The sequence below is a fragment of the Giraffa tippelskirchi genome, chromosome 9 (genome assembly GCF_054371585.1).
Source record: "Giraffa tippelskirchi isolate mGirTip1 chromosome 9, T2T-mGirTip1v1.2.pri, whole genome shotgun sequence".
In the NCBI taxonomy this organism is placed as follows: domain Eukaryota; kingdom Metazoa; phylum Chordata; class Mammalia; order Artiodactyla; family Giraffidae; genus Giraffa; species Giraffa tippelskirchi.
The window spans coordinates 152718035-152742405 of NC_137283.1; the positions used below are offsets into that span (position 1 = coordinate 152718035).

The following is a 24371-nucleotide window of genomic DNA, read 5'->3' on the forward strand; positions in this document are numbered from 1 at the left end:
CTCTCCAGGCAAGCATATTGGAGCAGGTAGCCATTCTCTTCTCCAGAGGATCTTCCCAACCCAGGAATTGAACCTGGGTCTACCTCACTGCAGGCAGATTCTTTACCATCTGAGCCACCAGGGAAGCCCAATAGAAATTTACTTTTCCTCAAAGAAATTTCACTCATTGTCTTAATTATTTGGGCAATAATGGCAGTCCCCCCCCCCCTCCATTTATTATTAGGATCTTGGTCATTGGTTTGGAGATTCTAACAGGCAAGAACAGTTACTAAATACCCCTGGCAGAAGACAGCTCTCCTCTGTCAAGGGAGGCTGACTCTCATCTGGGTTCAGAGCAACAGTAGGATATAGTGGGAGCTAAGCTGAGGAGGAGACCTCTCCAGCTGAATCAGCAGAATTAACCCAGGAGATCAGTAGGTTAGCAGAGAAGTCCTCCTGGTCAACTTTCCTTCCACCTCTGCCATTTGGCTTCCACTAATGCAGGTTAGATGTGTAGCATCTTGTAGCTGAGCAGACCTTACATTTTGCTGTCACCAATTAACCTGTTTTATGAAGTACTTGATGCTAAAAGTTAATGATACCTAGTGCAAAGGAATTTTCTCTCCTGAATTGTAAGATTAACTGTTCTAAATGTGTCAGGTACCCTTAAGATATGTTATAACTCTTTATTATACTACAAAGGAAAAAAAATTATACAGCAAGTATAGTCCATTATGTAATATAATGACTAGCTTTATACAGCACAGAATATATTAAAAAGTTAACATTCCTCCTCAAATTTGCATGATGAGCCCAAAGTGTGACAAACCATTAGACTTGCATCTTCTCATCCAATTTTCTTCCATGACTACTGGGACAGTTTGTCATATGACAGTGTTCGTAGTTTTAAAAGGGCTTTTTGTCTATTATCTCACAGAGCTTGACAACAATCTTGAGAGGGCTAAGCAAGGTAAACATAGCCCACCTTTTGCAAGTGGGATCCCTAGATGTGAATTAGGACATTTATCATCACAGGTCTAGGGTGGGGTGAGGGTGGGCCTCCAGGACTTTCCCATACTTTACTCACTTCTCAAGAAAAACCACTTATGTCCCCACCCACAAGAATAAACAAAACACTAAGGCATCAGTACCCTTCTCTCTCCTCTCACCCCTAAACATTACCTTAATTAAATATTTTTACTGAAGCACAGTCACTATACAACATTATATATTATACATATATAATATAGTGACTCACAATTTTGAAAGGTGATACTCCATCTTCCTGATGGGAGGGACCAGCTGTGGGAAAAACTGGGTCTTGTTCTGGTGAGCAGGGCTATGCTCTTTACATCCAATTTTCTGCTGCTGGGTGGGGCTGTGCTGTCTCCCTGTAGTTTGGCCTGAGGCAGCCCAGTCCTGGAGTCTTCAGACTCTATGGTAGGGCTAATGGTGACCTCCTTCAAGAGGACTTATGCCAACACGCCACGCCTCCCAGGGCCAGTGCCCCTGACCCCACTGTCAACAGTAGCAGGCCACTGTTGACTCCATCTATAGCTATCATAAAACACTGGCTAATTTCCCTGTGGGCTACAATACATCCTTGTAGATTACTTATTTTATACATAGCAGTTTGTACCTTTTACTCTCCTAGCCCTATACTGCCCCTCCCCTCTGCCTTCTCCCCACTGGTAACCACTAGTTTGGTCCTATATCTGTGAGTCTGCTTCTTTTTTGTTAGATTCATAACCTGTTGCAGTTTTTTAGATCCCACATATAAGTAATATCCTATAGCATTTGTCTTTCTCTGCGTGGTTTATTTCACTTAGCATAATGCCCTCCAAGTTCATTCTTGTTGCTATTCTACAAAAAATAAATAAAATAAAACACTGAGGTATATATTTTCTCTTCTCTCATCCCCAACCACTACCTTAATAAAAGAACGTTCACTCAAACCAAAGTAAGTATAAATAGTAGAGTATTCATATGACCATAATCTGATTCTGAATTAAGTGTTTTGAAATTTACTCTCTACAACTTTCCATTGTTATCAATATGTATCTTATCCAGAGAAATTCCACGTTTAACCACTCAAAGGATAACCTGCTTTATTACCTAATTATCTTCCTCACACTTTTGCTTACCAGTTCCTCACTGTGCAGCTGAGGTTACTGAGGCACAAAGTGGTTCAGTCCTTTGCACCCAGGCAGACATAGACAGTGGACTGGAACTCCAAGTTCAGCGTTCCATCCACCCAAGAAAAGATATCCAACTTAAACTGCAGATCCTTGGCAATGGACACACCCAATCAGAGGTTTTTTCAGCGTATGGAGGAGGTTTCTGCACATACTAAGCAATGATCAGTCTTTCATCCAATCAGGTTCTTTCCAGCAGGACAAGTGGGATTTTTCAATAATCAACGTGAAACAAGTACCACCAGCACTGATGCATCACAAATCAGCCCGGGCAGACAAATGCGGGTGGGGGTCACGTGACCGCATCTGACTGCTTCAGTCAGATCGCTGGTCTCTGTTCAGGCAAGGAAAGCATTCAACTCCACTGATTGCCTGATTTTCTATAACTGGAAGCATGTACCAGGTCATGAATACCCAGATGTAGTAGTTCGGTCTGTATTTGAAAATCAAAAGTGCCCAACTGGAAATGACCACAATGCACATGAAATGTATTATAAGCAAGGAAAGTCAGGCTTTCCCACTTAATGTGATGGCTATGATGCCAAACCACATGCTCACTGGCTGGAGACAGTAGAAAAACCTAAAAGCCAAGCCACTGCATTATGTTCAAGCTCTCTCAACAAAGATGAGAGCAAAACCTTGCTAAGTACTTTTATATCCTGAAAATAGCCACGTGAAGCCTGAGAGAAGCGATGACTGTGACAAAGAAGCAATATTTTTATATATGCGTACATGATTTTTTTTTTATGATTCCAGGAATACACATATTAAAGAAAATTCAGAATTAGAAATTCATCTATCAGCTGCCATAACATTTCACTGCTAACTCTCTCCTATAAAACAGTTTGCTGTCCGAGAAAGAACACAGGTAAGGGACGTGGTTCCAGTCCATCCAAGGCTACTAGTTATTAACCTCATCACATCACATGACCCCCACCGGATCTCTGTGTCTCTTGTTACTTACAGACTTTCTAAATATCTAAGAGCCTTCTCCCTGGGAAAAGTGAACCACTTAACTACAGCACACAGTTAACTGTTCACCACTGTTATGATCTCCTTATCAGGGCCTTGTCATGGCGCTGCGTCTTCATCGCTTACTGAAGGACAGGTTGTCAATAACTCGGAATTCCCAAATGGACACTGGACTAGGAGCCATTAAGGTCCCGCTCACCCAGACACAACACCAGAACAAGAGCTTTGTCTTTTTTTCTACTTAAAGAAGACAGCATCTTAAAACAGTGCGGACTAGTTTGAAAACACTAGGATAAAAGCCCTCATTGTGTTGTTCCCTTGCTGTAGTTTCATAAAATTGAATAAAAATGCAAGCAAATTTGGAAAGAATCTGAGGTAAGTCAGTATTGCAAATGTAGAGCCTCTGATAAAATAAAACAAAAAAGCTTCGAAGCATTTTTTACCTTGCAGCCTCTGCATCACGTTAGCAATGTCCCGAGGGGCCCGCGAGGCTGCCCTGGAGGCGGCCATGGCTGCCCCTGAGGGTAGAACCACCCCAGGAGACTCTGTGTCCGGCGCGGTGCGGCCCTAGGCCACTCCAGAAAACATACTTGAACTTCTCCAGTTCTTTTAAGTGACAGACGATTGCTGAGTCCCAGGCACTCACAGCAGTCTGGGGGAAAATCTCCCAGAGATCCAACCACTTCTTTTTCTTCTCTTGCTTTAAGGCTGTCTTCTTAAATGAACTCAGGATCCTGAAAACCAAATAGAAAAGGTTCAATATTTTTTTAAAAATCAATACAGGTCACCCAAGTGCAAAAAGTAGAGCTATATTTATTCAATTTGAAGAGATGATTCATTACCAAGTAAAATAACTAATGTAAAAATACTTAAAAATCTATAAAGTGGTAGGCAAATATGAGAGCTTTCCAGGTGGCTCAGAGCTAAAGAATCTTGCCAGTGCAGGAGATGCAAGAGGCGCAGGTTCAATCCCTGAGTTGGGACGATCCCCTGGAGTAGGAAATGGCAAGCCACTGCAATATTCTTGCCTGGAAAATTCCACAGACAGAAGAGTCTGGCAGGCTACAGTCCATGGGGTCTCAAGGAGTTGGACCCTACTGAGCACAGCACAGCACAGGCCAAATGTGAGGAATTCCCATAATGCTTGATAAAACAAACAAATATTTGAAACATACACAATAAATTTGGCTGCTAAAAGGAGAAGTGTTTGCTTTTTTCCATGTTTTCTTTTTAAGCTAGTCTTTTTTCCACCAGTGTATGAAAGTAAAAATACTTTTACCCAAAACACCAAGCATTTCTCAATATTCGCAGGTCCTCTTCTCTGGGCTATTGTAGCCAGCTTTGCACACCTACTCCGCTCTGTTTCATTTGTACACTTTTCAGGAATGAGATCAGATCTTAGCTCCTAAAATTTGATGAAGTGAAACAGGATAAATATAAAACTTGCCATTCAATTGCTAAGTTCTGTCTGATTCTTTGTGACCCCATGAACTGCAGCACTCCAGGCCTCCCTGTTGAGTTTGAGACTCTGTCATTTAAGAAGACATATGGGTTTGATTTAGCTTTTCCCTCCCCATAGGAAGATTCTAAAGTAAATTGTAAGGCTGTGGTGGTAGGGGGCTAAGCAAGAGAGGACATTTTTCTTCTAACCTCTTCCTGAATTCTCTGCTTCAGTCAAGTGTAATTCATCATGCTGGACTGGGGAAGTAAAAAAAAAGTAGGAGAGCAGGTGGTGAAATCCTGACGTTGAGACATGTGCTTTGAACAAGGATTTCCTAACCCTGCTGCTGCTGCTGCTAAGTTGCTTCAGTCGTGTCCAACTCTGTGCAACCCCATAGACAGCAGCCCCCCCGGCTCCTCCGTCCCTGGGATTCTCCAGGCAAGAACACTGGAGTGGGTTGCCATTTCCTTCTCCCTTCCTAACCCTAGGGTTGACTGAAGAAGAGGTCTTGCCATGAATTGGACAATTAACGACAGAAAGAAGAGGAGCGTGAAAAATGTACACAGAGAAAGAAATTTAACCAAGACGCCAAACCAAGGGGGCCGATGTGAACATGACACTTTAACAATTCATACTCATCTCTGGGCTATGATGATGAAGGTGAAGAAAGGAAATGGCAGGGGAGAAGGGCAAAAACAAAACTGTGAAGAAAACAGTTCCTCTGTGTGGGATGGTCCACTCTTAACAAGGAAATAAGAAGAGTCTGTGAGGGCAATCACACATCATAATGTGAACGTGTGGTCATAAAACCTGCAATATTTATGAAGAATTGGTTAAGTAATACAGTGTAATTACAGATTACAACGGATTTTTTAAATGGCATTAATACTAGCATATACTGGTACCTGGCTGAATTGTATGAATAAGCTGAGAGCATCATTTTTAGACCACCACCTTAAAAAGGATATAAAACCCTGTACCTTGCTGCTACCTTGTACGTTTCTGGGGCCAGAAAGGGTGTACTGGCCACTTAACAAGTTAGGGGGCTGCAGTGCAGTGAACAGCATTACCTCGTAAGAAGGGAAAGACCGATTTCTCTTGGCTACTTGCAAAGATACTAGAAGCAGGACCCAATATTTGGCAGTTTCTGAGCTAGAGAGGTACCTGTGTGTGGGCAGCTCCCCCAGGGATTCTCAAAGAAGAAATAATTACTACCAGCCAGCCCTCATCCATCAAGATCTTGGTCCTGCTGGAGCTGTGTGCCCATTAGCAGCCTCCATGTCCTGGGGAAAAGCATTCCACCAGCCCACATACCAAAGCTACCTTAATTTGAAGACTGATGGACAGTGAGGAATGCCTGAAGGATCTTACAAATGGCTTCCCTAAGCTGTTACAAATTCAGGTTCTCCAGATACAAGATTATAACTTTCTGAAGTCTAGCTAGCTAGCCACAGATATACTAGGTAGAAATGAGGGAAGAAATTCATTTTAATTTAGCTACCCCATGCCAGGCCCTGCTCAGCACTGGATTTCACAGATGATTAAGACAAGGCCCCTACCATCAGTCAAGAATTAGAGGATTAAAAGGGATTTCTTCATGCCATTGCCTTACAGATCACCATGCTCCTATCTCTTCTAGGTCATGTTCATCTTCTCAATAGAGTAATACTGAAATAGTTCCCCCTCTCCCTCCCTCTCTCTTTCTGTCTCGGTCTTTATTTTGATACCACGTTAAACTCAAAACAAAGTTTAAAGTGAAGAGGAACTAAAGAGCCTCTTGATGAGGTGAAAGAGGAGAGTGAAAAAGCTGGCTTAAAACTCAACATTCAAAAAACTAAGATCACGGCATCCAGTCCCATCACTTCTTGACAAACAGAAGGGGAAAAAGTGGAAACAGTGACAGATTTTCTTTTCTTGGGCTCCAAAATCACAGTGGACCATGATTGCAGCCATGAAATTAAAAGATGCTTGCTCCTTGGAAGAAAAGCTATGACAAATCTAGATAGTGTATTAAAAAGCAGAGACATCACTTTGCCAACAAAGGTCCATCTAGTCAAAGCTATGGTTTTTCTGATAGTCATGTATGGATGTGAGAGCTGGACCATAAAGAAGGCTGAGTGATGAAAAATTGATGCTTTTGAAATGTGGTGTTGGAGAAGACTCTTGAGAGTCCCTTGGACTGCAAGGAGATCCAACCAGTCCATCCTAAGGGAGATCAGTCCTGAATACTCATTGGAAAGACTGATGCTGAAGTTGAAGCTCCAATACTTTGGCCACCTGATGTGAAGAACTGACTCATTGGAAAAGACCCTGATGCTGGGAAAGATTGAGGGCAAGAAAAGAAGGGGACAACAAAGGACGAGATGGTTGGATGGCATCACTGATTCAATGGACACTAGTTTAAGCAAACTCCAGGAGATAGTGAAAGACAAGGAAGCCTGGCATGCTGCAGTTCATGGGGTCACAAAGAGTTGGATATTACTTAGCAACTGAACAACAACAACATTAAGCTCAGAATTTCTCTGTTTTGAGTCCAACTTTAGTTCATGAACCTGGTCTTACTTCCACAGTATAACTAATGCATTCTGAGTGCCAGAGTTCAGTGCTAGATAAACAGGATGAATACAACACATAACCTACTGTTTGAGAAGCTTAGAATATAGAAAAGATAATTCAATTAAAAACCATAGCTAAGTGCAAGTACAGAAATGAGGGATATAAAGGATGGGCACTAAACCAATCTGGAGGTTCTGAGAGTGTCCTGGGAGGGAACAGCTTCTGCCCTGAGCCTTGGTAAAGGGGTTAGAGTTAATCAGGTGAAAAATATGGGATGCATTCCAGGCAGAATGAATAACTTGAGCAAAGGCATGGACACAGGAAACAGCTTGACCAACAGCCAGATAGTGAGGGACTCTACCAGGTGACATTCTGGAGCTGAGGCTGGAGAAGGAGGGAGCAGACAGATGGCTGAGTGCTCTGCTCAGAAGTAGGTTCTGAGTCCCCAGGAGACAACAGGAAACCCCAAGGGATTTTAAGCTGGAAGTGATCATGAGCAATTTAGATTATTCTAGCTACATTTTCAAAGGGTATATTTGAGGTTGACAACACAAAGTTCCAGGAAGATCAGTTAGAAAGGCATCTTAGGGACCCAGTTGGAACATGATGAGAGACTGTATAGGATAGTGAAAGAGGAGGGTAAAATCCAAAAAATCCTAAGGAGGCAAGATATGAAAGAGTTGGTGATTGGTGGGGGAGGGGAGATGGGAAGTGGGAGGTGGGGCCGTCAGGGGATCTTGAAGACTCTCAGGATTCTGACTTGAGATTCCGTGTGGGCCATGGGGCCATGGGCTGAGTTCAGCACTAGAGTAGCTGTGTACAATATTATTTCCCCAAACTGCCTTTCATATCCTCACATTCTTGCTGAGCAGTTTCTTAATGACTCCTTCACACTCTCACCTAATCTAACCCAAAGGCTTGCTGGACCCAGGACCCACACTCTGTGTGAAGCCACTCCTAGACACAGCACACTTTGAGCAACTCCCTCCATTCCTTCTGCACCAATAATCCACACTCTGATAAGTGCGATTCATCTTACATCCCTCACCAATTAGTCTTGTCTCCTTCTAACCAGGCTGTGAACCTTTCACAGGCACAGTGATTACAACTATTATTGCTTTGACATTCTACCCATTGATATCAACTAAATCCCTGAACACATCCTAGTCCTGAAAACATATTTCTGTTTTATTGAACAATGTTCCCATTACTTTATCTCTGCAGGATAACCCCCAGAAAACTCATTCCTCCCCACAGCAAAAGACGTTGATGCAACATCCTTCCCTTTTTGGGCATGAGATTAAATATTTTGCTTTCATCATTCATGTACACACATATTTCCTATTTTGTGAAATTCTGATATTCTAGCTTTTTGCTGATACTTAAATTTAAAGGTAAAAATATGCCCCTTTAATTTGATAAGAAATTTCAAATGAATCAAAGAATGATAATAAAAGTTTTTTATAAGATATGTGTTTGGGAGGTTAGAAGATGTGAGTTTAGACTTGGCTTTGTTCTGACTGGGCTTCTCTGGTGGTTCAGATTGTAAAGAGTCTGCCTGCAAGGCAGGAGACCTAGGTTCGATCCCTGGATTGGGAAGATGGGATCGCATAGAGTCGGACACAACTGAGTGACTAACACTTTGTTCTGACAATCAGAATGATTCTGAGCTGGTTCTGTGTAGGGAGGTTCTAAACAACGTCCTCAACAACCCCCTGACATGTGGAGGATGGTTCCCAGAAAGGCACAGACTCTGGACTAAAAAGACATGAAAGTGACCCTTAATTCTGCCTCTTCCTGTCCATGTGGGCATGACCTACAGAACTAGAACATTAGAGGAAGGTCCAGCACCATCAGTGAGCTCACTACCCCCAGGGTAATTAACAGTTTTTAATTGGGTGCAATATACTGTAGGGGGTAGGGGAGGAAGAAGCAGAAAGGGATGAGTCAGGAGAATTAGAGAGATATTTATGGGTCATGAACCAATTAATAGTCCTGGGACTGTCTCCAAATCCTCTTCAGAGAAGGAACTAAGATTACAAAGTGGCAAGCAACATCCACTACACCTAGCAGAGAGGTGAGATTCCTGTATTTATTATTTCATACAGAAATGCATTGAGAATTCACATGTAAAGGACACACTGGTACTGGGTAAACAGCAGTAAACAAGATAGATAAGCCCCCTTAGAGTTTGTGTACCAGAGGGAAAGATGATATAAACAGTATTATAACAAAGTAGGTCATGTATTGTAATGGAAAAATGCAGGGTACTGTGGGAGCAAAGAGAACATCCAATCGATACCATCTGCTGCATTTATTGTGTGGGCTAGAGAGGGAATTTAGACTATCTGCTATCTGGGATCCTCCTGTCTGAACTATGCACTCTTCTTAACCCTGACACCTGTGAAAAGCACAGGAGTGAATCATCACAACTTGACTTTTTCAGTCTCTAAGCAGAATGGACAATTGACTTCTAAAGCAGTCTCCTGTTTGCGCTATTAAAAAAGAATTCAGTATCATCCCTGAATATTCACTGGAAGGACTGATGCTGAAGCTGAAGTTCCAATACTTTGGCCACTGGATAAGATGAGCCAGCTCATTAGAAAAGACCCTGATGCTGGGAAAGGTTAAAGGCAAAAAGAGAAGGAGGCGGCAGAGGATGAGATGGCTAGATAGCATCACCAACTCAATGAACATGAATTTGAGCAAACTCGGGGAGACAGAGAAAGACAGGGGAGCCTGGCCTGCCGAAATTCATGGGGTCACAAAGAGTCGAACACGACTTAGCAACTGAACAACACTAGAAGAGACACTGCTAAGCCACAAGACTATATCTTCAAGCAATTTAACAAGTTTTTAAGTATTAGGAAACTACAGCAGAAAGTTACAACCCCTGCAACAACCAGAAATGATATGGCTCATTTCTAGGTGAAAAAGATGAACTGAGGCCATAAAACATACACAGCTTCACAACTGTATGTAGCACTTCATTAGATGTCTCAATATATACAACAGCACTCCTGTTAAAATCCACTATTAAACAAAAATTTTAAGACCTAATGAATACATTTCAACACCCCCTTCTATCAGTCCTTAGCTGGAGTGAGTCACACAGTGTCTAATTTTACATTTAATTATTGTTTTTCTCTATGCATCTTTTGGTTATGATACTAATTAATGAATACCAAGACAGCTAAATGGCAGGGAAAAAGAGGGATATCCTGTAGTCACTACAAATATATTACTAACATCTGTGTACTGGCTATCAGTGTGTAGTGCTGGTAATTATTCACTGTTATGAATGTTACACCTCCCCCTAAGATGGCACAGTGGTAAAGAATCCGCCTGCCAATATCCACCAGGTTGAGAAGATCTCTGGAGAAGGAAACGGCAACCCACTCCACTATTCTTGCCTGGAGAATCCCATGGACAGAGGAGTCCATAGAGTTGCAAAGAATCGGACACGACCGAGCACCCACGATTCATGAATGTTACAGGGTAACAAACAAAAATTGGTCCTGTCCTTGGAAGAACAAAAATATGCAGAAATAACTAAAAAAAGTACAGAGCTGATATGCATGACAAATACTGTGTCGGGATTGAACTTTTTTCAGTCAGCCTGGAGTGTAAATCCTGCCCAGAGATATCTGCTCCCTTCCTCCCTAGCTTGGCTAGAGTCTAGACTGTACTTTGTGACAAACGGAAGTTCTCACTGGTTTAGACCACAAAGAAGGACACATTTAATCCTTTTAAGAGAAGATAAGCAGATATCGTCAAAAGGGAGTCTTGGGTCCTGCACGACTGCTGGTTCAGACCATAGGGTGTGGCTGCAGTTTCTAGGCTGGTGCCGCCTGCCCTGCGGGAGAAATTGTCACCAACCTTGCCCAGTCATGGGGTTCTTACATCCGGTTTCAGTGACACCTCCCTTCACCTCCAAGTAGCTGTGTGGGCTGTATAATTACCAGAAATCAGGTCCTACTGCAGCACCCTCCCCACTGAACACAGCAATTCTGGAACATTTTTAAACAGCAAACCACCTTTTCCCAATCCTTACTCCTTTGCAGAGAAGAATCAAGGGGGGAAAATAAAACCTTACAACAAAAAAGAAATAAACCATTTTGTGAAGAAATCATTAGTTAAGACAGATAAAAGTGAAGCTCTAATGTAATAACTGAGCAAGTATTTCCAAAGGCTAGCAATATTATTATGAGTCAGTGAGGCTGTGCCTTTATCTTCACTGTGAAATAAATATATTCAGTTAGCATTGATTGGGCACTTTTGTTCTCAATCTGCCACAAAGTAATAAACAGACTCAAAAATGCAAGACAAAATAGCAATGTTGGTTTATGACACCTTTCTGGTGATGTCAGGAACTTTTTATCCATCCTATTAATCTTCTTCCTCATGGAGAACAGCAAGCCTCTCCAAGAACAATCCTCATGACTCATGGTTAAGTCAGCATTTTATACAGATGGGGGTCATATTAACCTTTGCTTAGTCGAAAATTATCATACTTTCTCTTGCACATGTCTGGCTCCTGCATACAAATGCTTTCTTTGGAAAAGTAGATCTCAGATGAGGACAAAAATAGACAAGCATTAAGGAAGAGGGAGGAAAAAAATCATTCATTTTGAACTTTCTTAACATGCACAGAAAAATTTCAGACGCATACAGGTTTTCTACCCCCAACTGAAAAGCTCAGAAATGAACATTCTAGGATGCTAAACCTCACCGCTGGTGTCTCTCCCCTTCGCCGCACAACCTCACCCCTCCACTCCACCTCCCCGCCTCGCCCCCTCGCTGAACCTGACTCTATTTATGAAAAAAGGGCCTGAACTTGAAGCCTTCAAGATCTGTTATCCCAGACAGCTCTCCAAACCCCGTTTCCCAACAGGCTTTCTCTCCATGATGGCTAATAGCTGCTTTATTTTACATTATTTTCGTGCCCTTTGCCATACACCTGCCGCTCGGCGAACCACCATTTCACAGAACTCCCTCTGGCAGTGATGCAAAAAAAAAAAATCTGTCTGAAACGTGTCTTTCTGGAAAGGAGATGAAAGTTATCTTGCCCTCTAGCGTAGGCTCCGCCTGCTTGCCATCGCAGGCGACAGTTGTAGTAGTCTGAAGCCCCGGCCTCCTCGGTTCTTCAAGCCCCCGGGGCTGTGCTCCCCATGTCCCCTCCCCCAGCCCTTCCTAAAATAGTCAGTGGAGGAAGGGAGGCTCCTGGAATTTGTTCAACGCCCTACATCTCCCATCTGATAGTAGCAGCAGCCCCGACCATCGCAACAAGAGAGCGGCTGCCTTTTGCTTCTTCATCGCTGGACCCCAGAAGTGCCACAAGCCGAAATGTCAAGTCGGGGAGGGGGGCGTGGATATTAATAGGAGTATCTACGTAGGCGATGCCAGGAAGACGCCCCCCACCTCCGTATCTCCCTGAGTACCACACACGTACACACACCATCGCCACCATCTCCACCTTCTCCCTCCCGTTAAGCACGCACGACCCGAGCCTGCGAGTGCAAACTTGCTTACAATCTGTCTGCAATTTGTTCGGCTGGCACCCAAAGCCTCTCTCTTACCTTCTCTCTCTCTCGGGCTGGTCCAGGTGCCGGGCAGCGCAGCGAGAGACACCGCGGCGGCGGGGCGCGCTAGGGGCCGGCGGCGGTGGCGAGAGCCGGGGCGCGGCTACAGGGCTCTGCGGGGCGCCGGGCGGCCCCGGTGACCGAGGACGGCACGCCGAGGCCGGCTCCCCGGCTGGTGGCGGATCGGCCGCCGCCGCCGCCGCGCTCCCGGGCCGCTCGCACACTCACTCACTCCTGCGCCCAGCCGCTCGGCGACTATGCCCTCCCTCGGCGAGCGGGTCCTCCTTCCGGGTGCTCCCGAGGAGGGGGGGGTTCAGACCTCTCCCGACGACCCGCCAAGCCCCCCGTACCCCCCCGCACTGGGGTTCGGCTAGGGAAGGTCGGGGAGGCGGGTTCATCCCGCCGGCAGGTTCCCGACGCGGCCCGTGCGCCGCCACGCCCCTCCCCGCGCCCCGCGCCCGCGCCCGGGATGCGCCGGTCCCCTGCACTGCCGGGGGCGGGCACCCGGCTCTCTCGCCGGCCTCCCCTACCTCCTGGAGATGCTCGGCCGTCTCCAGCGTCTTGCTGCAGCGGCAAAGGCTTTCCGCGGCTCTCTTTCTCGGGGAGCCTTTCCACCTGGTCCACCTCCCCGGGGGTCGAGGAGGGAAGAAATGGCCGAGAGTGCCGGGAAGGTGATGCTCTGCCCCGGCTGCTAACTTTTGCCTGGAATTTCCACCGCTCGGCTGACCTTTCAAGGCAGAACCTATCTTGAAAGGCTGGGGAGGTTCGCTGATGGTCCCAGGAAGGAAGTGATGCGGTTCACTGAGGACATTTCTCTGGCTCCTTTTCAATCAACTTTCGAAAAAGATCCTAACGGCTGACCTCTTCCGTAGCATGCAATTTTAGGGAGACGGGTCAGACTATATAGGCTTTTGTTCTTGTGGTTTATAAAGCGTCGATTTCCTGAGGAGACACCCGACCTCTTAATGATATTTCTTCTTGGTTAATCGTCAAGATGACGCTGGAGAACTGCGTTCAGGTTCTTCCCTCGCCCTCTCGGCGAGTCTGTCATCACAAGTCCTTCTCAAGGTGTAGAGGATATCCCGGGGTTGCCGGGTAGCCTCCTGAAGAATTTATTTTGTTGTGGTTTTATGGTCTCCAGGCAAAGTCAAACACAGCCTCTCTTCACCAACAAGGAAGCCCAGGTCCAACAGGACTGAGGGCAATTCAAATAAATACAGCTATGTTGCAAGAATCTTCAAAATAATAATTACTCTCTCGAATTTTCAATCTGAACAAATAGTTTTTCCCATTTCCCATACAAAAGTAGAACGGGAGGCTGGAGCTTTTCAGTGGATGAAGTTTTTCTTTGCCTGCTGCCTTTCCCTAGCTCGCTGCCAACACTCCAGTCTTTAGCTTTGCGTTTTCTTCAAAGTCTTTTCTTTCTGGATTCTAACAAAATAATAACATCTGAAATGAATCTAGGGAGTTAATCTGATGTGCTATGTTTCCTTGTGTTTACATATTTTAGAGACCAAGGAATGAATCTCTAATTGCAGAAACTAGTTGGTCAGGGAGTCGGGCCTGGAGAGGGTGGTGTCGGGGGTCACTCTGAACATATCCTCTGCCTCCGGGTGACACTCCGCGTGGCTGCCCAGAACAGCTTGCGGAGGTGATCCACCACAGCCTTGTCGTGCAGTTACCACCCTCTGCCTGCATATGACTAGACTGAGATCCAAGCTGCAGGCCTGCCACTTAGGAGGAGGGGGTGAGAGGGTAGCTGAGGTCTTCCTTGCAGTCTGTGCTTTCATCTAACCAACTCACTCACCAACTGAAACTCCCTCCCTAGACTTAGCTGCTCTTCTCCCAGGAGCAGACAGGCAGGAGCCTAGGGCTTTGTGGCTGGCATTAGTTGCTTGATGAACTGAATGTCCACTCTCAGTTCGTTTCCATCCTCCGCTGAAGGAGTAAGCACATCATCAACTTTTGGTTGTCTTTTTTCATAAACCCCAGAGAAGTGTGTTGTAGCTTCGTTATTCAACTATATTGTTCAAACACCTGCCATATCCCGAATAGTGTCCTAACTGTTGGAGCCACAATGGTAAATAAAACCAAACCTGGTTCCTGCCTTCACTGAGCTTCCAGCATAATCAGAAAGAGAAACGTTCATCAAAGAACCACGCAAATAATTATTAAACCCCAGCTTCCAAGAGAAGGAAAATACTTTGAGAGCCTCCAAAGAAAGGAATCAATTTAGTTTAGAGATCAGGAAGACCTTGCTAAAGAAGTGACCTTTGAACTGTGAGCTGCAGGAAAAGAAACATTAACTGAGAGAAAGGCAGATAGACTGGGATCTGGAATAACACTCCAGGACAAAGGATCAATGGAAGGAAAGCACATGATGCTTTTGAAGAAGTGAAAACCCATGGGCCTGCAGAAGAGAAAGCAAGGGAGGGAACAGGAGCTTCAGGGAAAAATGGGCCCCTGGAGGCTCAAAACAAAGCAAAGGGCAGATTGTGGAGGTCTTAAAAACCAGCCCAAAGAGAGAGATCATTAGGGGAAGTCTTTACAGTGTTCTAAGTGGTACAATGTGATAATACTTAGGTCTTGAAGCTTTTCCTTTGGCTACAATATGGAAAAGAGATTAGAAGTGGGGCCAAAATGCGTAAAGGTGGACCAATTAGGAAGTTGTAAGTAATCTTTTAGAAAGATCATAGCCCTCATCATTACGGTGATGGTGGTGGTGAAAGTGCATGGGTTCAAAGGATGTTTAATAGATAAAGTGTGTGAGACATGAGGTAGTGTGTGGCGGAAGGAAATCATAATAGTATAAAGTTAAAATCTTGGATTTTGAAACAAGAAAGGCCTAAGCTTGAGTCTCAACTCCATCATTAACTGCCTGTGTGAATTTTAGCTAGTAAATTAACCTCTCACAAGCTCAGATTTTACAGACCCATAATCAGGATTATAACAGCGTATCTCACTCACAGGGCTGTTGTGGGGAGTAAATGAGCTAATAGTGGCAAGATTTCATAGTTCAGAGCCTCGTGCGATCAGGAAGTGCAATATAGTTAACGCCATTTTTATGGTTACAGTTATTATTGCCATGATTCTAGATGTTTCTAAAGTTGGCACATAAAGGAAATACCAACTCTACTTTGCTTTGCAACAGGCTGATTGGACTGATTGCAACTAGAACACCAGTTTCCGAGAGCAGCAAAATAGAACCCATAGGGCCATCACAGGCTGAGAGACAGCAGTCTGGGCAGCAACTTGATTTCCTCCTCCAGGGATCCCAAGGTCTGTTCTGCTCATCTGTCTACACTTCAGACCCTCTAAGTTTACACAGAATCCTATTCCTAAGCATCATGGCAGCAGGGCCACCAGTACCTCTTCCTTGCATTAATAGGAGGTGGAAAACAACAGCAAAAAAGTGCCATCTGGTTTCAGTTCAGCGTTATCCCAATGGCTGCATCGCTGTGTTCCCTGTATTTGTAAAATAAATCCCAATGGCCAAATGAAATCAACAGCGAATCCCTTATATGGCTATCCTTTCCCTTTTATGTAATTGTGTTAATGCCACGGCAAAAATTTACAATTAAATATGTTGTCAATTTATTGAAAGCATCAACCCAGGGTCTTACCAGAGGTGCAGCTTTCAGAGATGGGCACACTTGAAATTCAATAGGCAGGCCTCTTCTCCCACTTGCTTCGATTAGTCATAAGTCCCTTCAAAACAAATGTCTCTGCACAGTGCAGAAAAACATGAAACAAAACAGATCTTGCTTCTTAAAGGTAAAGGGGCTTTGCATTGTCTTGACATAGTCAGTAATGGTCTGCATGGGTTAGGCAGCCCCTTAGTGGTAAGTGCCTCTGGTAACTGCCTCTGGAGTTATTACAGTCTGCTAAGGAGAGGGGAAGGGCAGACAGGGAAGGAGGAAGGGGTTTCCCTGAAGGAAAGCTCAGGAGGATTTGGGGTCCAAAGAACTAGGATTCAACCAAATCCGCCTAAATGTCCCTTTTGCAGTTCTCAACAAGGGCCTTCACTTTCACATGAGAAGCCTAGCAAGGCTTTGAACTCGCTTTACATTATAAATTTGCAAGCTGCAGCAACACACCTTAGGTCTGTCTGATTTTTTGCTCTTCCAGCATTGTAATAACTGCAAGGGTAAGAGTCCTAGAAGTTACCTGGGCCTCTGATCATGCCTTGATGTGAGACTGTAAAGTTTCCAAACTCGTCTTTTTCTTTTCTTTATGGTCTTTATTGTCAGAAGTAACCGACACATCCCATAGTTCTCCTAGTTCTCTTTCCTACTGTAAGATTCCACAACAGTAGCCAAATCGGTCTCCAAATTCTTATCTTCAGTAGGCCCTTAATTTGCAGTGTTAATTTCTTCCCCACTCCTTGTGATGTCTCTTTAGAATTCTTTCGCACAGTGGAATCATATCATCCTTCATCCCTATATGTGAAGCCAGGCAGGTCAACTAACCAGTTTGAGATTCTCACCTTTGAAGGTCTGGACCATGGCATGGCATGAAGTAGTGTGTCAGCCAGGATTCATTAAAGAAAAGTCAAAGCAGCTCGAGTTTTTGAAACAGGGATTTCAGTTCAGTTCAGTTCAGTCGCTCATTTGTGTCTGACTCTTTGTGACCCCATGAACTGCAGCACTCCAGGCCTCCATGTCCATCACCAACTCCCGAAGTACACCCAAACCCATGGCCATTGAGTCGATGATGCCATCCAACCATCTCATCCTCTGTCGCCCCTTTCTCCTCCTGCCCTCAATCTTTCCCAGCATCAGGGTCTTGCCCGATCAGTCAGGTCTTCACATGAGGTGGCCAAAGTATTGAAGTTTCAGCTTCAACATCAGTCCTTCCAATGAACACTCAGGACTGATCTCCTTTAAGATGGACTGGTTGGATCTCCTTGCAGTCCAACGGACTCTCAAGAGTCTTCTCCAACACCACAGTTCAAAAGCATCAATTCTTCAGCGCTCAGCTTTCTTTATAGTCCAAATCTCACATCCATACATGACCACTGGAAAAACCATAGCCTTGGCTAGACAGACCTTTGTTGGCAAAGTAATGTCTCTGCTTTTTAATATGCTGTCTAGGTTGGTTATAACTTTCCTTCCAAGGAGTAAGCGTCTTTTAATTTCATGGCTGCAATCACCATCTGCAGTGATTTTGGAGCCCCCCAAAATAAAGTCTGTCACTGTTTCCACTGTTTCCCCATCTATCTGCCATGCAGTGATGGGACGGGATGCCATGATCTTAGTTTCCTGAATGTTGAGTTTTAAGCCAACTTTTTCACTCTCCTCTTTCACTTTCATCAAGAGGCTCTTTAGTTCTCCTTTGCTTTCTGCCATAAGGGTGGTGTCATCTGCATATCTGAGGTTATTGATATTTCTCCTAGCAATCTTCATTCCAGCTTATGCTTCATCCAGCCAGTATTTCTCATGATGTACTCTGCATATAAGTTAAATAAGCAGGGTTACAATATACAGCCTTGACATACTCCTTTTCCTATTTGGAACCAGTCTGTTGTTCCATGTCCAGTTCTAACTGTTGCTTCCTGACCTGCATACAGGTTTCTCAAGAGACAGGTCAGGTGGTCTGTTATTCCCATCTCTTAAAGAATTTTCCACAGTTTATTGTGATCCACACAGTCAAAGGCTTTGGCATAGTCAGTAAAGCAGAAGTAGATGTTTTTCTGGAACTCTCCTGCTCTTTTGATGATCCAGCGAATGTTGGCAATTTGATCTCTGATTCCTCTGCCTTTTCTAAAACCAGCTTGAACATCTAGAAGTTCACCGTTCACATATTGCTGAAACCTGGCTTGGAGAATTTTAAGCATTACTTTACTAGTGTGTGAGATGAGTGCAATTGTGCGGTAGTTTGAGCATTCTTTGGCATTGCCTTTCTTTGGGATTGGAATGAAAACTGACCTTTTCCAGTCCTGTGGCCACTGCTGAGTTTTCCAAATTTGCTGGCATATCGAGTGCAGCACTTTCACAGCATCATCTTTCAGGATTTGAAAGAGCTCAATTGGAATTCCATCACCTCCACTAGCTTTGTTCGTAGTGATGCTTCCTAAGGTCCGCTTGACTTCACATTCCAAGATGTCTGGCTCTAGGTGAGTGATCACACCATCGTGATTATCTGGGTCATGAAGATCTTTTTTGTACAGTTCTTCTGTGTACTCTTGCCACCTCTTCTTAATATCTTCTGCTTCTGTTAGGTCCCTACCATTTCTGTCCTTTATTGAGCCCATCTTTGCCTGAAATGTTCCCTTGGTATCTCTAATTTTCTTGAAGAGATCTCTAGTCTTTCCCATTCTATTTTTTCCCTCTATTTCTTTGCATTGATCACTGAGGAAGGCTTTCTTATCTCTCCTTGCTATTCTTTGGAATTCTGCATTCAGATGGGAATATCTTTCCTTTTCTCCTTTGTTTTTCACTTCTCTTCTCTTCCGAGCTATCTGTAAGGCCTCCTCAGACAGCCATTTTGCTTTTTTGCATTTATTTTTCTTGGGGATGGCCTTGATTCCTGTCTCCTGTACAATGTCACGAACCTCCATCCATAGTTCATCAGGCATTCTGTCTATCACATCTAGTCCTTTAAATCTATTTCTCACTTCCACTATATAGTCATAAGGGATTTGATTGAGGTCATACCTGAATGGTCTAGTGGTTTTCTCCACTTTCTTCAATTTCAATCTGAATTTGGCAATAAGGAGTTCATGATCTGAGCCACAGTCAGCTCCCGGTCTTGTTTTTGCCTGTTCAAAATTTTTGCTAAGGCTGGATGAGGTGAAGTTGCTCAGTAGTGTCTGACTCTTTGTGATCCCATGGACTGTAGCCTACCAGGCTCCTCTGTCTGTAGAGTTTTCCAGGCAAGAGTACTGGAGTGGGTTGCCATTTCCTTCTTCCTTTGTCTTTCATTGCACCTGCCATTGCAGGTGCAATTCAGAACTCGGTGACCCACTGCTGCCACCTAGAGGTCAAGGTGCTGCAGCAAATGGCTAGCAGCATCACAGCTGCCTCTGCTCTGACTCCTGGTGATGGAGCTTGATGTCAATCACTGTAGAACTACTGTCATAGCTGCTGGAGGGCCAATTTCTCCACATTCCATTTGCCTTCCAAGTCTCGTGTGAGAGCATTGGCAGAATGTGTGTTTCATCCACCCCATTCTTCCCCAGAAAAGAGCCTGGGAAATGTAATCCGCAGACTGCCAACATCTGAGATGTAGGGAGAATGCATAGAATGGATAGCAAAAGTTGTTTTCCAACAAACAATATTCAGTACAAACACAGACTTGGAGAGAAAAGAAAACTTGTATTTAAATTATAACTCATAGAAACGCCAGTTTAAAACCAATGTCTTTTAAATCTGTTAACTCTCCATATTGATAGTATTGTAGAATTTCAAGAGCTACAATTTTAAGACTGTTTTTTAAAAGAACACAAAAAATAGCATATCTGATGAATTTTAAGATGACATCTACCCACTGTAATCTTGTCACTTGCTCCCCACTGTTCCTTCAGGAGCTGTTCTTCTTGGACCAGTGCTGTCTCTCCCCTGCTTTAACCATACACTCCCATGATCATGGCCTTGATTTTGTCATTATCAATAATAACAATCTTTTGATACTGATAATCTCAGTGTTAACGCCCCACTCTCTGGCTGCTTCCTCTTTTGTTTCCAGCCCACTTATTCTCTTGCTTCAATTCCAGTAATTTCTCAGCTAAATAGGACCTTATAGCCCCTGATAAGGTCACTGCCAGCCCTATGATGACTTTGTATTAGAGAGGGAGCCTTCCTCAAGATGTTTCAGTTCATTCTTTTGTAGCCTGTTATAATAGGCCATTTTTAAAGAAGTGAAACTATCACTGTTTGCAAATGACATGATTCTATAAATAGAAAATCCTAAAGATACTACCAAAAAACTATTAGAATCAGTTACATGCCAAAGAATCAAACTGGAAGACTATTTGCACACCGTACACAAAAATAAACTCAAAATGGATTGAAGACTTAAATGTAAGACCAGAAACCATAAAACTCCTAAAAGAAAAAGAAGCAGTAAGCTCTTTGATATTGGCCTGCATAGTATTTTTGGAGATACCTCTCCTCAGGCAAGAGAAACAAAAGCAAAAATAAACAAACGGGCTTGCATCAAACCAAAAAGCGTTTGCACAGTGAAGGAAACTATCGACAAAGCAAAAATGTTGTCTACTGATTGAGAGAAGATATTTGCAGTGTGATTTACAATAACCACGATATGGAAGCAGCCTAAGTGTCTGTGGATAGATAAACATATAAATATACATTTGTAAATATAAAATACGTACACACACAATTATTCAGTCATAGAAAGGAAAGAAATCCTGCCATTAGAAGCAACATGAATGGACCTAGAAAGTATTAGCCTAAGTGAAATAAGTCAGACAAAGAAAAACAAATACTGTATGATTTCACTTATATGCAGAATGTAAAAAACCGAAACAAAGGAATAAGCATAGCAAAACAGAGTAGACTTACAGATAGAGAACAAACAAGTGGTTGCTAGAGGAAAGGGAGGTCAGAGGATGATGAAGATAGGTGAAGGAGATTAAGAGGTACAGACTTCCAGCTACAAAATAAATGAGTCACAAGGATGCGATGTACCGTTTGAGGCATATAGTCAATTTTATTGTAATATCTTTGTGGGGGGGATAAAGGGTAACTAAACATATCGAAGTGATCATTTTGTAATGCATAGAAATAGCGAATCATTATGCTGTGTACCTGGAACTAACATAGTGCCGGAGTCCAGCTCCAGCAGGTCCAGGGGTTCCCTCAGGATGGACGGCGTCGGCGATGCGAATGAGAAGGCACAGCGAGTCTCGGCGTTTCCAAGTGTCTCCCAAGTGTCTCCCCACTTTATTATTTCTAAGACAGCTTTTGTATTTTTTGTGGTGCATAGAAACAAATGTAAAGTATAGAGTCATACCAATTCAGCTTAGTGGGCATGCTAATTTAGGTTAATGGGCATATGAATTCAGCTTAATGGGCCAGCAGTTTTGACCTTCATCGAAACCGTTTGCATGTTTTTAGTTACCAAAAGCCTCATTTTGTTTACATCATCTTCCGGCCTGGGGGCCTGCTAACATCTTGTGACTCTTTATTGATAAGGGTTGATCAGTCAGAACACTTTTGTATCAGGCACAGCAGGAAAGAATTCATCAATAGAAAGTTTCAAGGTAAAACCTGTTTTTGGTAATTTACTCTATGCCTTGAGCTTAACAGAAAAGAATGTAGTTCCATAAAGTCAAAGAACAGCAAGCTGAAGTTCAGCTTTAAGTAAGAATCATCAGTTAAATCAACAATTGTCTTATTATTTGCATTAAAGCTAAACTTCTACTTATATAAATCTCTAGCTATTATGCTTTTATTATATAGGCTAAATACGTTAAGAGTAAAAACATAGTGAGTAAATACAGATTAAGTAACAGTTTCATAAAGCAATATTTCTTATATTTCCTAACAAGCCTTTTTTCTTGCGAAGGGTTTTGTGCCCGTAGGGGCTTTCTGTGTGGAGGCTCTCAATGCTGTTTTATTATTAAGGAGCAGGCATGTATATTAGCTCTAAAGGCACAGGCTTATTTATTAAACAAACTACTATGCTAGCAAAAGGAATTTAGATCAGCATACTCTATATCCCAGATAATTTTATTTAGGGTGCTACCATTCAGGGGCCTTGTTGATTTGAGGTTTCAGAATGATCTATTTTAGAAGGAAATCGGGAAAGGCCTCTTGAAACATCAGAAAGACAGATATCTTTAAGATGAGCACTGAGGCAGCCTTCCGAGAATCCCTGAGGCCTGAGAAGCCGTGCTCAATCCTTCCTCTTTCCCATGACTCTGTCATGGGTGGGATCTCGTGGGCTGGCTCCCGGCAACATAGTGCTGTGCTGTAGATAATTTTATTTCAATTTTTAAAAAATATATAGGATTTCCCTGCTGGTTCAGTGGCTAGGAATCAGCCTGCCGATGCAGGGGACATGGGTTCGATCCCTGTTCCAGGAAGATTCCACGTGCCCCAGGGCAAGTAAGTCCGTGCACCACAACTACTGAGTCCATCCACCCTAGAGCCTGTGCTCTGCAACAAGAGAAGCCACCACAATGAGAAGCCAAGCACAGGGACTAGAGAGTAGCCCCTGCTCACCACAACTAGAGAAGACGCACATGTAGCAACAAAGACCCAGTGCAGCCAAAAATAAAAATAAATCTAAAAAACTAAAAATACATAAATAAATTTGTAAACACTGGGAAGCAATGAATCAAAATGCCAATTATGGTTATATGTGGGGAGTAGGGATTATGGGTGATTGTTATTTTTTTTCCCACTTTATTTTGTATGCGTTTTTAGTTAGAAGGGCTTCCCAGGTGGCGCTAGTGGTTAAGAACCCGCGTGTCAATGCAGGAGACGTAAGAGACGCAGGTTTGATCCCTGGGTCAGGAAGATCTTCTGGAGGAGGACATGGTAACCCAATCCAGCATTCTTGCCTGGAGAATCCCATGGACAGAGGAGCCTGGTGGGCTACAGTCCATGGGGTCACAAAGTGTTAGTGTGAAGCAACTTAGCAGTTAGATATCAGAAATGAAAATATATTGCTTGAAAAATTAGAAAGAAAGTGACAAGTGTCATAAAAAGACACTTTTTAAATGAAGCAAGACATTTGAGTATCATCTGACAGATAATTACTATAATAAATATACAAATAATATTTCAAATATGAATTGCATCCAGTTAGGAGGGGTATTCCTAGGGATATATAGTGCATAGCCTATATCAATCATATGTGGTAGCTTGTGACTATTGATCCTACCATTTTTTTTTTCGTTATCCACCACCCCTTTTATGTTTATCCCTCTTAAAATGATTTCAATTTCTTATTTTTCTTGCATTTATCCTTAACTACCTTTCTTCTCACTTTCTCCTACTCACTTGGCTAAGCCACATACCTCTGCCTGTTTGGGGCTGGCACTCAGGGTGCTGAGCATGGCTGGAGAAAAATCCAATCATACTATCTGTTCTTTGCATTTACGATCACGGAACCACATACCCCTGAATACTCTGCTTCTCTGATCAACACATTTTTCCACTTCCCTATACAAATTTCATACATTTCCCATTTCCACAAACTTCCAACAGTCTTCCCCACATCTAAGTTTTCAACTGTCAACCTTTCTTGTTATTTCTCTTGAACATCTTAAGCAATCCAGAGAATTTCCATAAGCTTCCACTGACATCTGCACTATTTGCATCAGTGACTTATATAATATTCAAACTTGTCTGCTGTTGTTACACAAGAGTTCTTCAAGCTCCTAGATAATGCAGTTCCTCCACTTAGATACTCAATCCATCCTTCTTGCCAGCAATACTTTCCTCTCTTCCCAGAATCATTTATTTTTTTCCCTTTACTTGTTCTTTCTCATCAGTATGGAAACATGCTGCTATTTATCTCACACTAAAAGAGCAAAAAAACAGAAAATCCCTCTTGATTACCGTTTGAACTCTAAATACTACCCATTTCTTTCCTTATTTTCAAGGGTTGGCTGTACTCACTGTTGGCCATTTCTCTCCTCCCACTTGCTGTGAGTTACCTACCCTAACTAGTTTA

The 24371-nt window shown here is 43.3% G+C and overlaps 1 protein-coding gene across 1 annotated transcript in view; it reads right to left on the reverse strand.

The window, feature by feature from the left end:
- Window positions 1-13771, reverse strand: part of SYNE1 (spectrin repeat containing nuclear envelope protein 1) — a 471658-nt gene extending 457887 nt beyond the window's left edge. The window contains exons 1-2 of the mRNA XM_081530296.1: window positions 13256-13771; window positions 3590-3880 (exon numbers count right to left, since the gene is read on the reverse strand). Coding sequence (XP_081386422.1) covers window positions 3590-3656 — 67 coding nt within the window. The 5' untranslated portion in view covers window positions 3657-3880; window positions 13256-13771. The remainder of the gene's footprint in view (window positions 1-3589; window positions 3881-13255) is intronic.
- Between the last annotated feature and the right edge of the window lie 10600 nt (window positions 13772-24371).